Genomic DNA, 14487 nt, shown 5'->3' with positions numbered 1-14487 from the left:
CTGCCCTGGGGTCCAGTTATTCCTGGGGATGGAGAGGAGCTGGTCCTGTCTGCCGAGCAGCACCATGCCAGACTGGTAGGGAATATTCTGGGTAAAGGCACTGATTAATGTTTCCATTGAGAAACATGGCAGAGCTGCGCCCTCCTGCCTCTGGGTTGAGTTGCGGGGAAAGCAGCATCCTAGAAAGACCCCAGAGCCTAGGGCTGTGTCAGGCAGCACACAAAATTGGGTACAAATATTACACAGGTGCTTCAGATGGTTAAAAACTGCATCGGAGTCAAATAACCAGAGAAAAGAAATAAAAATTATTTTTCTTCCCAACACAATACACTCTTTTACCAGAGCAAATTAGAAATACAGAACAAGTTCCTACCAGCGAGAGAAGGATGACCTAGAAATGAGGGACACTGAACCGAGATGCAACGCTGGGGAGCATGGGACGGGGACCACAACTTCCTCAGGCACAGGCAAGGAACCCTGGCACAGTTGCTCACGGGAGTCTTGCTGACCGCAAACACGATCCGTGGCCGAGAACAGCCCGTGGTAAACCAGTAAGGGAAACCCATTTGTGAGCAGAGGTGACTGGGAGCAATGAGGTTTGCATCACCCCGCCACTGGCCCTGCAGCTGGCATCGGACCTGGGCTCAGCACCAGACGTCTATCCCAAAATCCCACGAAAGCCCCTCGGAGTTGTCTCGGGGTGGTCCATCCTTCCTGTGGGATGCCGAGCAGCTCCAAAAGCCTTCCTAGGCTGTACCCGTGCCTGCTGAACCTTGCTGAACCAATTCCCAGGGGGGCTGAAGCACGGAGATGGTGGGCTTGCAGGGCAGGGGAGGTTGGGATATGACCTCTGCCGTGGGGGCTGAGAGCCCTGGTCTGCACCCCACAGCCCCCTATGGGTGGGGGGATGCTGGCATGCAAGGCAGCTGGGATTTGGGATGCTCCTTTGGGATGTGGTCCTTTTTTTTTATTCCTCCCCTCCCTCCCCTGGCCACGTCTGCTTATCCCTAGGTCTGAAAACAGGAGGAAAAAGAAAACAAGCACACTCAAACACAAAAGACTTCTCTCGCCACGGCTGGCCGGCATCTCACAAGGAGTGGGACGCGGAGCTGCGGGCACCGGCGGCAGGGGATGGCTGTGCCGAGAGCGGGCACCTCGCATCGTGTGTGGCACTAGCTGGAAGCCTCAAAAGAAATACAAACACAAGACTGGAAGGGCTGGCCACGTGGGGAGGCCACAGCATCCCAGTCCATCTACTGGCTCCCCTCGGGGTCCGACATGTGGTTTTTCACCTGCAAGGAAAAACGCACAGGGTGGCCGTCCTCTGATGTGCCTGGGCAGCAGGATCAAACCCAGCGCCCTGCCTGGCATGGGGATCCCTAGGGTCCTGCACCCAGCTGGAGGATGTGGGTATGGGAGCAGCAGCGTTGATAAAAGGTATTTCTGCTCCAAAGTGTGTGTGGGGTTGCAGCCTGTGCTGCTGGAGTAATGCACGCCCAGGGGTTTGCTGCAGGGTGCTCAGGGCTGTCCTGGAGGAGCGGGCAGTTGTAGCCCTGGTAAGCAGCTGGGATGGCTTGGGGGACCCTGATGGAGCATCTCCTCTGCTCCGGGCATCCCCCACCAGGACCCACGCAGGTAGCAAGTGGGGATGAATTTTGGGAAAGCAGAAAGTCTGGTGCAGGATCTGGCCCTCCTCTTACCGCCTCCTCCGTGTCTGTGCTCTCCTCGGCGCTGTCAATGTTGCGCAGGTCACTGTGCCCGTCAGCTCCCATCCCCTCCTTCCCCCGGGGCTCCCGTGACCCCTCTCCTGCTGGGGATGGTGACTCTGCCCCTGTCTCTACCCTCTTCTTTTCGCTCTCCTTGGACCCTGCAAGGACAGAGACAGCAGAAAGTTGGGGTACCGATGCAAACATTAGGCCTGTCCTCGCAGGGTCCCATTGTGCCAAAGGGCTGGACTCTGCCCTGCCAGGCCAGACAAGGGGGAGGATGTGGGGAATTTGCCCAGCCAGCTCCAGATGCCCAATTGCCTCCTGGGCACGCAGGGAGGGAATCCCTTACACCCAACTCTGGGTCCAGGCTGGCATGCGCCCACAGGCTGCCCAGCATGGACACATGGGTGTCAGAGGGTCTACGACCTGTCCCCTCACCTGCGAGACGCTCTCTCCGCTGGTCCATGCGGTCCAGGCTCTCCAGCAGACTGTCCACCTGCGCCTTGATCTGGCTCAGCTCTCCTTTGATGGAGTGCAGCTCTTCGGCCCGCACTGCAGGGAAGAGGAACTGTTAAGATCCCACCCTGCCCTACAGCCTGCCGGGAGCCAGGGGAACACGCCATCCTGGGCAGCCACCTCTGGAGCATCCTCCTCTCCGGAGCATCCTTGGGGAGCAGGGACGGGTCCAGGGGACAGCCACCAGCCCAGCGCAGTCCAGGCAGTGTCTGCTAGAGCTCAGGACTCATAGCCACAGTGTCAGCACCGAGCGGGACCTGCATTGCTCTAATGCGCCAAGACACGCGGGCTGAGCCTCCTCTTCCTCTCAGCCCCATCACACTTACATTTTGTCCGTCCTGCTGTGGAGCTGGTGCTGCTCCTTGCCCCAGGCTGGGGGCTCAGGCTGCTTTTGCCTCCTGCTCCCACATGAGTTCGTCTGGCCTTGACTGGGATGCGGTTAATGAGGGGGGGGATCTTCTGGTACTCGTACACTCTGCAAGGGCACAAGAGCATGGCGGCGTGAGTGCAGCCCCAGAGGTGCAGCAGCAGCCCCAGCCAGCTAAGAGAGCATCTCTTGGGGTCCCTCTGCGGTGAAGGCCCCCCAACCTAGGCATTGCCCAGCCCACATGCTGGCCCTGCCCCACGTACCCCCTCCCCAAAGCCCCCAGCCCGGGGAATCTGTGGCATACCATCCTCAAAGGGGGCAACACCGCTGAGCCTCTCTTGGAGGCAGGGAAACAGATGCCCAGGGACACCCCACCTTCCGCCTTTGGTAGAGGCATGCTCAGCCCACCCCGCTCCTGGGATGCCGTGCTCACCGGTACGGAAAGTCGTCCCTGTAGAGATCATAGTCCAGGTCACAGTTACTGCTGCAGGAGGGGGAGAGAGGAGAACAAGTCACCTGCTCTGTGAGGCCATGGATGCTGTGGGGCAGCTAGGGCTGGGCACAGCAGGGCAGAGGCACTCACCCAGCCTCCATCCCCAACCCCAGGGAGTGGGAGGCGTGCTGGAGGGTACTGCGCAAGCTGCCTGGGCTGCCTCACAGCCCAGGGAGGTGGCTGTGCTCTGGCAGGGGTTTGCTCTGGCACCAAACAAGGGTGTTAGGGGGGATGGAGAGAGTCCCTGGGGCAGCATCAGCAGGCTCTGCTCTCAGGAGGCTGCATTTAGAGCACCCTGATGTTAAATTTCATGGTCCCTGGCTCTGCACGCGTGCTGCCGGCTCACTCGGCTCCAAATTAAGAAGCGATCTGTCAACAGATCGCCTCCAATGCGGGAAGCCGACGTGCCGGTAATAAATCATGCGCCGTGGACCAGGAGCGGGGAGGGGGAGGAGGAGGAGGAGGAGGAAAGATGCTGAAGCTCATTTTGCTGCTTCAGCTCTTGTGGAGTCAGGAAGCGTAGGATTAAGCCTAACCCGAGGGGAGACAAAGCCGTGCTCAGAGCATCACTGGGGGGAGGGACCCCTCCCCAGCCACACTGCCAGGAATGGGGGGGGACCAGGACAAGGTCCCCCAGGGCTCCAGATTTTGCTGCAGATGAGCTTGTCACCATGGGACCAATGCTGGAGCTTGAGGAGAGCTGGAGGTCTGCTGGGGGAGCTAATAGACAACCTGGGCTGCTCTGCCTGGGGCTACCAAGTAAGCCAGGCTTGCCAAACCCAGAAGGCAGTTCAGAGCCCATCACAGGGCAAAGGCACCCCCAGCCCTGCTGCCACCCTGCCTTATTCAAGAATAATCTACATGGGACGCAGCCCGCAAGCACCAGCCTTCCTAGTAAGGGCAAGCTGGCAGCCCCGGGGTGCCAGGACCCGCCTGCTCCTGTTGTTTGCACCTGGGCATATTTTAGGAGCTTTCGGGCCAGCCTTGCTGCCATCCAACTTTCCATCGCTGTGAAGGGGACGGTGAGTCCTTCGCATCCCCACCTCCTGCCAGTCACCCAGGGAGGAAGGTCACAACCTGCCTTGGGGAAGAGGGGAATGGGCAGCCGGAGAGGAGTCCCAACCCACGCACAGGGCACAGGGAAGGTGCCAGCTCTGATGGCTGCTGCTGCCCGGAGCCACTGCCAAGAGGGACGGGGATGCCACAGGTCACCTCCTGCCATGGGAGCACCGGTGGCTCCGCAAGAGACCTGGTCTTGGGGTCTGGCACCCAGCTAGGGACATGGCAAAGGTTTTCCCAGCTCAGCATTTTGCTCAGAGCATCCCCCAGGAAGAGCAAAAGCAGCAGTTGCGATGCTCCAGTGGCCCGAGGGGGCTGACGGTCCCTGCCCTGCCAGCGCTGCATCCCTCCGGCGCCATGGCAACGGGCAGAGCAATTAGTTCAATGAGAGCATTCGCAAAAAGCTCTCTAACAAGACAGACACAGCCTGGCTCCGGTCCTCTTCTTGCCACATGTCTGCAGAGCTGAGGAGCCGATAACATGGAGGGATGGGAACCTGCTCTTCTGCTACCATCAGTGCCACCATCACCATCATCTACTGCCATTATCAGGACCATCGCCAGCCCTATGTGCCTCTGCAGGGATGTCTGTCCCCCAAGGAACAGCATTTAAAGGCCAGAACTGCAACCAACATCGAGATCTGTAACAGGTGTGGAGACCACAGGGCTCTGCTCTTCTCCCAGCACCTTCGGATGGGGAAGGGGGATCTCCACACCCCATCAGCAACACACACGAGGCGGGACCCGGCAAGGACTCCAGCCACCACCGCTGAGGTAATGTGATGCTCTGAGAGCCCCATGGGGCAGGTACATCCCACAGACCCATGCCCACCACCGTGGGCAGGCAGCTGGAAGAGTCGGAGGGTGAGTGATGGAGAGTAGGGGGAGGAAGAGGAGCCAAGTGTGGGACAGTCCCCAGCTGGAGCCAAGTTCCCCCCGTCACAGCCCCCACCCCATGTGCCGGCACTCACTGGTACAGGCTGCTGCCGTGCTGCCGCTTCTGGCCTAGCCTGGCCCGGCTTGGCTTGGGTTCCCTGGCCATGTCCAAATCTGTGGGGAGAGAGAGGAGGGGAATGAGCAGCGGGAAGAAAAGGGGATGCTAACACCCTACTCCACGTGGATGTGTCTCTGGCACCGGCTTCCCGGGGGCTCCCGGCCACTCTCCTCTCCTGGCTGGAGATGTCCCACTCCAGAGCATCTGCAGGACAAGCCTGAGGCTGGCAGCTCTCTTGACTTAAGTTTTTGGGGAAGGATAGGAGTGGCCCAGGGTTGTGCCGGGACATGGAGTGGCTCCAGCTGTCCCTGCAGCAGCCCCTTCCCATGGGTGTCCCAGCCCCAGGGGCCTGTGCCCAGCCGAGACCAGGCAGGCTCCAATTAGGGTGGCAGAAAGCACCTCTGATGATGAGGGTAATTAACCCCCGGAGACATTTCCCACCACCATGGTGAATCCACGTTCGCTATCCCTTCTGCTGGGTGGTGGAGCCATTTTTCGGGGAGCCAGGCCAGTGGGATGCTGGCAAGCGCTGCCCGCCATGGATGGGTGCCAGGGATGGGGGAAGCCCTGCACCCAGCCACTTCGCGGTCCCAAAAGCTGCCGAGACACGTGTGATGTTGAGATGTGGGGTGGAGATGTCTCTGGACATGCAGCTCCGTGATGCTATGTCACACCTCCCCGGCAATGCTCTTCACCCCTTCTTTAGGATTTCACAACCAACGTCCATATAAAAGCCAGCTTGAATCTATTTTCTGAGTATACATTTGAGAGCCACTGATGCAATGCTTTACTAACATCTCCATGTATTTAATTTTGTAATTTTGGGGGGCTCCAAAACCTCTCTGGCCCCTGGGGTAGGAGCCGGTAGGTGAGATGTTGAGGGCTCCCCCTTGGCCATGGTAATCGTGGCCAGCTGTCCCACGGGTGACATTGTGGATGCCACTGCACCAGGGAATCCCAAGTTGAAGCTTCCCGAGTCCTCTGGGAACACACCAACTCATCAGAGAGGTCTAGACCTCCCCAGGAGCGTGGACACCGGCCATGGATCCCCTCCAGCCCTGCAGCCTGTGGAGGAGATCCGAGCAGAAGGAAACCGGCACTTGTTTGCTTTCCAGGCTGTCACCTTGTGTGACAAAGTCTGCAGGCTGGCTCTGATCTCGGGGCGAGCTGGGGAAGGTGCTCCACTTGCCCTTGCACACGTGCTAGGTAACGCTGGCACCCATTTTCTGTGGGTGCAGCCAGCATCCCCAGGGATGGCCGAGCTCACTGCTCAGGACCGGAGCCCGCCGTCAACATCCCTCTCTCCATCCCATCACACCCACCTGTAGAGCCACCTACTCATCTCCCTGCCAGCAGGACAGACACCTCAGCACCCCAGCCAGGGACCCCAGCCATGGCCAGGCTCCCTGTCACAGGCCACCTGCACCGTGGGGACTTTCCTGCTGGGGCAGGGGACCCAGGCCAGCAGGACTCCTTCGCGCCGGGGTCATCGGCCCTGCATCTGGGCTCTCTTCCCTGTAATGGCAGGGGGGGCATCCCAGTACTAGGGGAACATCCGTGTTCTGGGTGGGGGGTAATGGTGTGGGGGAACAATGGTATGGGGGGCACCCCAGTACTGGGAGGACATCCCTGTCCTGGGGAGATAACGGTATGGGGGCATCCCAGTACCGGGACAAAATCTCTGACCTGGGGGTAGTGGCATGGGGGCATGCCAGTACCAGGGGGACATCCCTGTCCTGGAGGTAATGGCACGGGGGCATGCCAGTACTGGGAGGACATCCCTGTCCTGGGGGAGGGGGGGAATAGTATGGCGGGATAATGGTATGAGGGGCATCCCAGTACTGGGAGGACATCCCTGTCCTGGGTGGGAGGGTAATGGTGTGGGGAGGACCAGGCATCCCAGTACCAGGAGGACATCCCAGCTCTTGGGAGGGACTGGTACCGGGCTGTGGGGCGGCTCGGTACCGGGAGGACATGCGTGTCCGGGGGGTAGGTACTGGTCCAAAGGGGCGGGAGGCATCCCGGTACCGGGAGGCGGCCCTGCCCGGGGTGGGGGCACCAGAAACCTGGCTGCAGGGGGGTACCCCTGCCCCGGGCAGGGCTGCCGGTGCCGGGTAAGCATCCCGGTGCCGGAGCATCTACCGGGGGGCTGGGAGCGGGGACGGGGACGTGTGGGAAAAGGGCCGATCCCAGGAGGGCGGGGGGACGGGACGGGACGGGACGGACGACGACACCCGGGTGAGGGGGGGATGGAGGGCCGGATCCGGGTCGGTACTCACATCTCCAGCCCGCGTCCCCGCTGCCGAAGAGCGTCATCCCCCCGCAGCCCCGGCGGCCCCGCAGCCCCCGCAGCCCCGCCGCTCCGGCCCGAGCGCGCCGCCACCGGGCCCTACCACCGCCGGGCGAGGAGGGGGGGCGGCGGGCCGCACCATCGCGGCACGGCGAGGTGGGGGGGGAGCGGCGGGGGACCCCGCCCCGGCCCACCCGCGCCCCTCCCCGAGCGGAGCGGCGCGTTATTGCAGCATCGCTGCCTGTCCCTGCCTGCACGCGCCGCTGCCGGCAGCGCTGGGCCTGGGGCTCGCCCTTCCCCGAGGCTGCAGCTGTATGGATGCGGCGGCTGTGCTGGACCATCCTCCGTCCTCCATCCCCTATCCCCCATCCCCCATCCCCATCCTCCATCCATCTCCATCTTCCATCCTCCATCCCCTATCACCCATCCTCAATCCCCATGCCCATCCTCCATCCCCTATGCCCCATCCTCCATCCTCCATCCTCATCCCCATCCTCCCCAGGCTCCTTCCCCCATCTCTGGCCTCCAGCCCCCTCTGACCTGTTGGACCCTGCCCTCCTGGCCAACAGCTTGGTTGCACCCCGGGTTTGCCCAGCTTGCCCCAGAGCCATGAAACCAGCCTTGCCGGTGGCAATGCATCTCCTGCCTTCCCTCTGTAGAGCCGCAGCACAAACGATTGGCATGCAACGCCCTGGCTGGGGACATTTTAATTTCCACCCTGCCCCTGTGCTGGAGTGGGCTGTTTGGAAGGGAGGAAGGCAGCCGAGGGAAGTGACTCCCTGGCTCTGTGGTGGGAGGGTCCCTGCAGGGTGCCAGCTCGCAGATGGCAGTGGCGTGTCCCCTCCAGACACCCACCACTGCTGGGGGTACAGGCTTACACCCAGCACGTGGGTTGCCGTGGCTTGTGGATGTCCTGGGGCTGGAAGAAGCAGCTCTTGGCTAACACCACCCCCCCAAAACACCCCCAGGGTGCTGGAGACACAAGCTCAACCAGGAGCCAGGCTAGTTCCAGCTCCTGCGACACCAGCAACCGCTCCAGGGATGGAGCTGGAGGTGCCACCCAGTGCAGGCACAATGCGGGCCATGGCAGAGGGAGAGTCTGGTGGGTCTGGGGGAGGAAAAGGAGACAAACAGCTCTCCTGAAGGGAGAGAGGGTCTTTATTAACCACCTGGCAGACGGTGAGGGACTGAGTGATGGTGAGGAACTGGGTGATGATGAAGACCCAGGTGATGGTGAGGAACCCGCAGTGCCAGGCTCAGGGGTTCCCACCCAGGTTGGGACGATGGCTCAGAGCTGAGCAGAGTCCTTACCCTGAGTCATGCCAAGGTCTGTGCTCCCCAGACACCCCCCTCAGCCCCTCATTGCATCAGGACCACAGTCTGGACACAGCCCAGCTGCCAGTTTAGGAGAAGGATGCTGTTGGACCTGGCTGCTGTGGGGGCATCTCCCTGCTCTGGGGGGCTGTCACAGCATGATGGTGACAGAGGAAGGTGAGGGGCAGAAGATGACGCTGTTTGGGGGATGCTGATGTAGAGCATGTGCCCTTCTCGCCAGGTCCTGGTGCTGTGGGTCGCTTCAGCCCCCTGTCCCCTGAGTGGGGGAGTCGTGGGGGGGTCCTCCTGAGCCATGGTCTGGGCTTGGCACGGCAATGGAGTCCTCCTGTGCCACGGGCTCGGCACAGCAGCCAGCACTGGCCAGTGGCCAGGGCTGCTGGCTCAGGGGTCCTGCTGCCACAGGGAGATGTGCTCCTGGGCTGCAATGGGATGTAGAGAGTCAGTGCCTCCTGCGCCAGGAAGGACCTAGAGGTCTGGGCAGGGCTGGCAGCAGGCCACAGAGCCAGCAGAGCCGGGGGCCAGCACCACTGGGGCTTGACACCCCCAGAAAGGTGCGGGAGGGCTCCCGGCTGCTCACTTACCAAACTGGCAGATGTACCGGTTTCGGGTCTTGCAGCGCTGGTCATTCCAGTTGAAGGCGGCCGACGCTTGCATCTCCACACAGTTCCCGAACCTGTGCCCCGGTGGGAGAGTGGTAAAGCTGGCCAGTGCTGTGGCATGGCAGTGACACCGCACACAGTTCGGATGTCTGTATCCAGCAGGCACTTACCCCTGGTTGTCTGGCTGCCCAAAAGCAAAGCTGGTGAAGGAGGATGGCTCGCCCACATCCCAGCGGAAGGAAGCCTTGGATGTCTTGTAGGTGAGACCTGGGGGGGTGCGACATGGGGTGCCACAGCTGCCCGCACCCTGGGCAGCCTGCGCCCTGCCTGCTGCTGTCACTCACCTATCCAGAAGTTCCCGGTCTCGAAATCGGTGTCTGTTACCCTGTTACCAGTCTCCAAGCGGCTGAGGTAGAAAGACAGGATGTCCTGGACCTTCTGGTTTCTGATCTGGGCCAGCATCGCCCCTTTCTCCTGCAGGGAAGGGAGCAAGTCAGCCCTAAACACGTGGCCCAGATCAACGCCAGGCAGCGGAGAGATTCACAGGGGGACTGTGAGCACAGGTGGCATTTTTCAGCTGCAAAGGGATGCCCAGAGCATCCCAGGGGCTCACCTGGCACTTTATTTTGGCTCCATAGTAGGTATTGGCCTCAGAGGACACCATGAAGCAGTCATCGTCTATCCTCACGTCGCAGGCGTGGAAAGGGAACCGAATCTTCGCTGGGGGCACAGGCAGGCGCAGGTGGGTCCCTGTGCCAGCAGAGCCAGGCCCACCAGAGGACCCTTAGCCCCACTCCAGGGGTCCCTGCCTGCAGATCCCTGCTGCCACCCTGAAGCAGCGCAGGTGGGTGCAGACTCACTGCCGCACTCAGCTCCGCCGTAGCCCACGTCGCAGAGGCAGGAGCACTCCTCCTTCCTGAACTTCCCATGCAGGCATTGCCCGCTGCACCTTACTGCGGGGAAGAAGGTGTTGCGTTAGCTGGCGGGGGGGGGGCGGTCGGCAGCCTCTGCCCACCCCAACTTAGGTTGCGCTGCACACCGGGGCACTGAGCTGAGCTGCCCATGCTGCACGGCCCGCGCACACGAGCGCACTGAGCTGACCCTGTGCACGCATGTGCTGCACGGCTGTGTGCACACGGGCACCGAGCAGACCATGAATGCTGCGCTGGCTGTGCCCATGCATGCACTGCACTGGACCTGTGCACACATGCACTGCACCAGCCATGCACACGCATGCACTGCACTTACCCTGTGCATGCTTACATTGCACCATCCACGCACACACGTGCACTGCACCGACACTGCACATGCATGCACCACACTGTCCATGTACACGTGTGCACTGCACCAACCCTTTGCACACATGCACTGCACTGGCCATGCACATGCATCTCTAGAGGTGAGGGGAGGCCAGGGTCGCGTGGATGCGCCTCTCACCTTGGCAGTACCTGCCCGTGTAGGCGGGGGGACAGACGCACTGGCAGCTGCTCATGTCGAGGTGCCCGCTGTTCCTGCAGCTCATGCGACAGGGGTTCCTGGGCACCTCTGGGCACAGCAGAGAGGCGGCGTGGGCATCTAGGGCTACGCCATGGCTGGGGACCACGCAGGGGCCAGGGGGACTGCAGGGACTCACCGCAGAGCCCACCGCCGTGGTCCCAGGACTTGAAGCAGCCGGAGAGGCCAGCAGTGCAGAGGGAGCACCAGGGCCCCTGCTTGTAGGGCAGGACAGGCGTCCCCGCCACCTCCCAGTTGCCCCTGTCGCCGCAGGCAGCTGGAGGCGGCTGCCCACCTGGCACCAGCTCCCTGCCCCGCCCACACAGCCAAACCACGCCCCTTTCTGGGGCAAGGCCCCGCCCACACCACCAGCCGCATACATTTCCAACGCACAGCCCCGCCCACATTTCATAGGCCCCGTCGACTTCTGGAATGCAGCCCCGCCCACAGCGCCAGCCCCCACCCACCGCCAGGGCAAGGCTCCGCCCCCACCCCTCACCACGCATCCCCATAGGCCAGTCCACCCCCCTACCCGGACACACCCCTGTGGAGACCCCGCCCACACAGGGGGAAGGGCTTCTCCCAGCTCCGCCCACCCACGGCCATCGCATCCCAGTCCCCCTTGCCACCCCACCCACACCTCCCAGCCCCGCCCGCTCATGCCAAGGCCCCACCCCCCCCGTGCTCAGCCCCGCCCCTTCCCGCTCAGGCACCGCCCCCAGCAGCCCCTTACCCTGGGGAGTAGGCGCAGGCGAAGGCCTCTCTGGGGCCGTGGCCGCCGGCGCAGAGGTGCCGGCCGCAGCCCAGCCGCCCCGCCGTGGCCCACACCAGCTGCGAGAGAGTGTGTGTCACCCCTGTCCCCGGGCCTTCAGACCCGCCCTGGGCCCCCCCCTGCCGCCCCCACCCCACCCCACATGCCCCCCATGCCCACCTGGGTGTAATGGCGGCAGGTGGCATTGCTGGCGCAGCGCCCCGTCCCGTAGTCATAGTGTTGGCCCTCAGCGAACCAGCGCTCCAGAACAGCCCCGAAGCCCCCGGCGCCCGCTGGCAGCAGGGCCTCGCTCCAGCCCAGCTGGGGGGTCGGCGGGGGAGCGGGGCCCTCCAGGCAGCTGGCCACCCGCACCCTGGCCAGCCGCCCCAGTTCCTCGCTCCACTCCTGCACAGGTGTGCCGTGAGCCACAAAGGGTCCCCGGGGACAGCCCCCATGGCGGGGATGCTGGGGGAGAGCGGGGGACCACCCAGGGATTGGGGACCACCAAGGGGGTCAGTCCAGGGGATGACTGGGGGACATCAGAGGGTCGCCATGGGGGATGCTGCAAGGGACCCCAAGGGACCAGTCTTGCTCCTGGTGTGCAGGTGTGGGGTGATTGGGGGACATTGAGGGCCATCATGGGACCTGGAGGACCCCATGGGGGTCACCAAGGGACCAGCCCTGCCCTTGGTGTGTGCTGGGTCTGGCAGTGCCGGTGGCATGTCCTTCCCCGGGGGCCCCACGCCAGCCAGGTCTTCTGCTTCATTAGCTTGTTAACGAACTACCGTGTAGCACCCATGGGCTGCCCCCCTATCCCTGGGCATGGAGTGGGAGATGGATGGGACATCCAAGGGGGTGGGGGGGGGAACAGATGAACACCTCCGGGGGGGCTCACCAGCTTCTGCATGTTGGCGGCGGGGGGCTGTACTTTGCTCCTCAGTTTGTTGTGCAGGGAGAGCACCAGGAAGCTCTCCTTCATGCTGAGAGCTGGAGGGGGCAGGACAGCAGGGGCTGGGGATGGGGCCAAGGGGGCTGTGGGGTGCAAGTGCCTTCCCCATATCCCTGGCTGCGGATGGACCCTTCGGGGGGCCCTTCCACCCCCCAAAGAGTCCGTCTGCAGCCGGGGATACGGGGAAGGCACCCGGGTCTCCATGGAGACTCGAGGGGAGAGAAGAAAGCGCTTTTGGGCTGGGAGCACAAAAGGGGCAGGGGCCGCGGGGGGGTCCAGCCTGCTGAGCCCCTGTCTCGCATGGGTGGGCTGAGACTGCCAGGAATGTACTCACCCCCCCTGCTCATCCCATCACCAGCCCCATGCCCCCCCCGCAAACTCCATCCCATGTCATCCCTAGCCCCCATCATCCACTGAGACCCCCGTTGCCATCCCTGGGTGCCCATCACCCACCCAGCCCCCTGCCCGCCTGGCCTGGCCCCAGGGGATGGTGCTTAGGGTGCACCCACCCCCCTCAACCAGTTGCCCCCCAGTCCTGCTGCCAGCAGCAGACCCCCCCAGGCCCTCTCCCGATTACCTCCCGGAGCCAGCGCGGACAACTTCTCCAGAGCATCCGACCCCGTCTCACCCACTCTAAACACGAGGAGGTTAGAAACCAGGAGCACCAAGAGCTTCATACAGGCGCCTGGGGTTGGGGGGGACCAGACCCCCATAGCTCTGGAGTGAGGATTCGGGAGAGACGAGCCACCCTGCAGCAGCCCTGGCATTGGGGCAAGCTCGGCCGCGCGCTCCTGCGCGCTTGTGTGTGCTTGTGTGTGTGTGTCTGGTTGCAGGATTTGATCCTATTCAGGACTCCAGACAGGCACCGCTGGTCAGCTCGAACAAAAGCTTGACGGGTGAGTAATAGCTCTGTCAAAACAGTTGCTCGCTGGCGCGAACACGGCAGACAGCTCCCAGGGCCCCGGGCTGCAGCCCTGCTGGGATGTCCCATAGCAGGGTTGGCCCCCCGTGCTCTGCCCCAGCCCCGCTGCTGAGCCGGGGTTGGGATGGGAAGGCAGGCAGGAGCAGGGGGTCCCAAGTGGCACCCACTTTGGAGCACTGGGAGATTGGATGGCATGGGGCTGGAGGGGCAGCTAAGGGGGCCCCTGCTGCCAGCCTTCCTCCTGCCCCATGAATTAAACATGCTGGGGAGGTAACACACACCGCCACAGGCACGAAGCCAAATACCCGCTCCTGCGAGCTGGGCAGCATGGTTACGGGGTGGGAGGATGCGAGGGCTGGGGGGGCGGCAGTGGGAGAGATGCCGGGCTCAGGGGGGCACATATCAGCAGGCGCTTGGGGTTGGGCAGGGGTCCCAGAACCCATGCTGTTCGGGGGGCTCAGTAGCACCCCGATGGCTCTGCTCCAGTGCTGGGCTCCCAGCACCCATGCTGGGGAGCTGGAGGTGCTCCCCTGGCACAGGGCAGATATGTGGGCTTCAAACATACCTGCTTGGGGGTGGCTGGGGGGCAGGCACATGCTGCCATGCCCCTTCCTCAGGCCTGTCATGGGTGGGAGGGACAGGGAGCATCCCACCTGCCAGCTATCAGGGCTGAGCTGGATGTCAGCAGAAATCCAGCTCTGAATGCCTTCAGTTCCCTCGACCTGAGCCTAACCCTAACCCTGGCCTGAACCCTGGGGTTGCTAATGCCAACCCTAACCCTCCCGCTAACCTCCTGTTCATCTGAACCTAAACCCTTGGCACCAATCCCAACACTAACCCTAACCCTAATCCTAACCCTAACCTTAACCCAAAACCTGACCTTAGCTCTAACCATGAGTCTAACACTAATCCCAACTCTAACTCCAACCCTAACCCTAATGCTAAGCCTAACCCTAAACTTTATGCTGACCCTAACCCTAAACCTAATGCTGACCCTGACATTAACCCTG

At 62.6% G+C, this 14487-nt stretch overlaps 2 protein-coding genes across 2 annotated transcripts; both read right to left on the bottom strand.

Moving 5' to 3' along the window:
- Positions 1–286: 286 nt before the first annotated feature.
- Positions 287–7566, bottom strand: LOC138687299 (RNA-binding Raly-like protein). The gene is made up of 7 exons (XM_069793885.1): positions 7417–7566; positions 5115–5193; positions 3026–3076; positions 2552–2700; positions 2148–2261; positions 1701–1867; positions 287–1292 (listed from the first exon to the last, which is right to left on the bottom strand). Exons 1-7 carry the CDS (start codon positions 7451–7453, stop codon positions 1254–1256), a joined length of 636 nt encoding a protein of 211 aa, XP_069649986.1. The 5' UTR covers positions 7454–7566; the 3' UTR covers positions 287–1253.
- Positions 7567–8553: 987 nt separating this feature from the next.
- On the bottom strand, positions 8554–13445 carry LOC138687296 (C-type lectin domain family 18 member A-like). The gene is made up of 12 exons (XM_069793882.1): positions 13133–13445; positions 12502–12593; positions 11787–12011; positions 11589–11686; positions 10995–11116; positions 10799–10906; positions 10222–10314; positions 9975–10081; positions 9706–9835; positions 9532–9628; positions 9344–9435; positions 8554–9181 (listed from the first exon to the last, which is right to left on the bottom strand). Exons 1-12 carry the CDS (start codon positions 13320–13322, stop codon positions 9144–9146), a joined length of 1392 nt encoding a protein of 463 aa, XP_069649983.1. The 5' UTR covers positions 13323–13445; the 3' UTR covers positions 8554–9143.
- Positions 13446–14487: the final 1042 nt, after the last annotated feature.

The sequence above is a fragment of the Haliaeetus albicilla genome, chromosome 10, assembly GCF_947461875.1.
Source record: "Haliaeetus albicilla chromosome 10, bHalAlb1.1, whole genome shotgun sequence".
Lineage (NCBI taxonomy): Eukaryota > Metazoa > Chordata > Aves > Accipitriformes > Accipitridae > Haliaeetus > Haliaeetus albicilla.
This window is presented reverse-complemented; position numbering and strand designations above follow the sequence as displayed.

Bases quoted from the DNA above. Each gene is read 5' to 3' on its own strand.
- LOC138687296 (XM_069793882.1), bottom strand. From the start codon at position 13,322: ATGCCAGGGCTGCTGCAGGGTGGCTCGTCTCTCCCGAATCCTCACTCC. The intron at 10,315-10,798 runs GTGAGAGGCGCA...TCTTCCCCGCAG, and splicing joins CACGGGCAGGTACTGCCAAG to TAAGGTGCAGCGGGCAATGC. The intron at 9,836-9,974 runs GTGAGCCCCTGG...CCTTCCCTGCAG, and splicing joins GAGCCAAAATAAAGTGCCAG to GAGAAAGGGGCGATGCTGGC.
- LOC138687299 (XM_069793885.1), bottom strand. From the start codon at position 7,453: ATGACGCTCTTCGGCAGCGGGGACGCGGGCTGGAGAT. The intron at 3,077-5,114 runs GTGAGTGCCGGC...CCCCTCCTGCAG, and splicing joins CACGGCAGCAGCCTGTACCA to CAGTAACTGTGACCTGGACT. The intron at 2,701-3,025 runs GTGAGCACGGCA...GTGCCCTTGCAG, and splicing joins AGGGACGACTTTCCGTACCG to AGTGTACGAGTACCAGAAGA.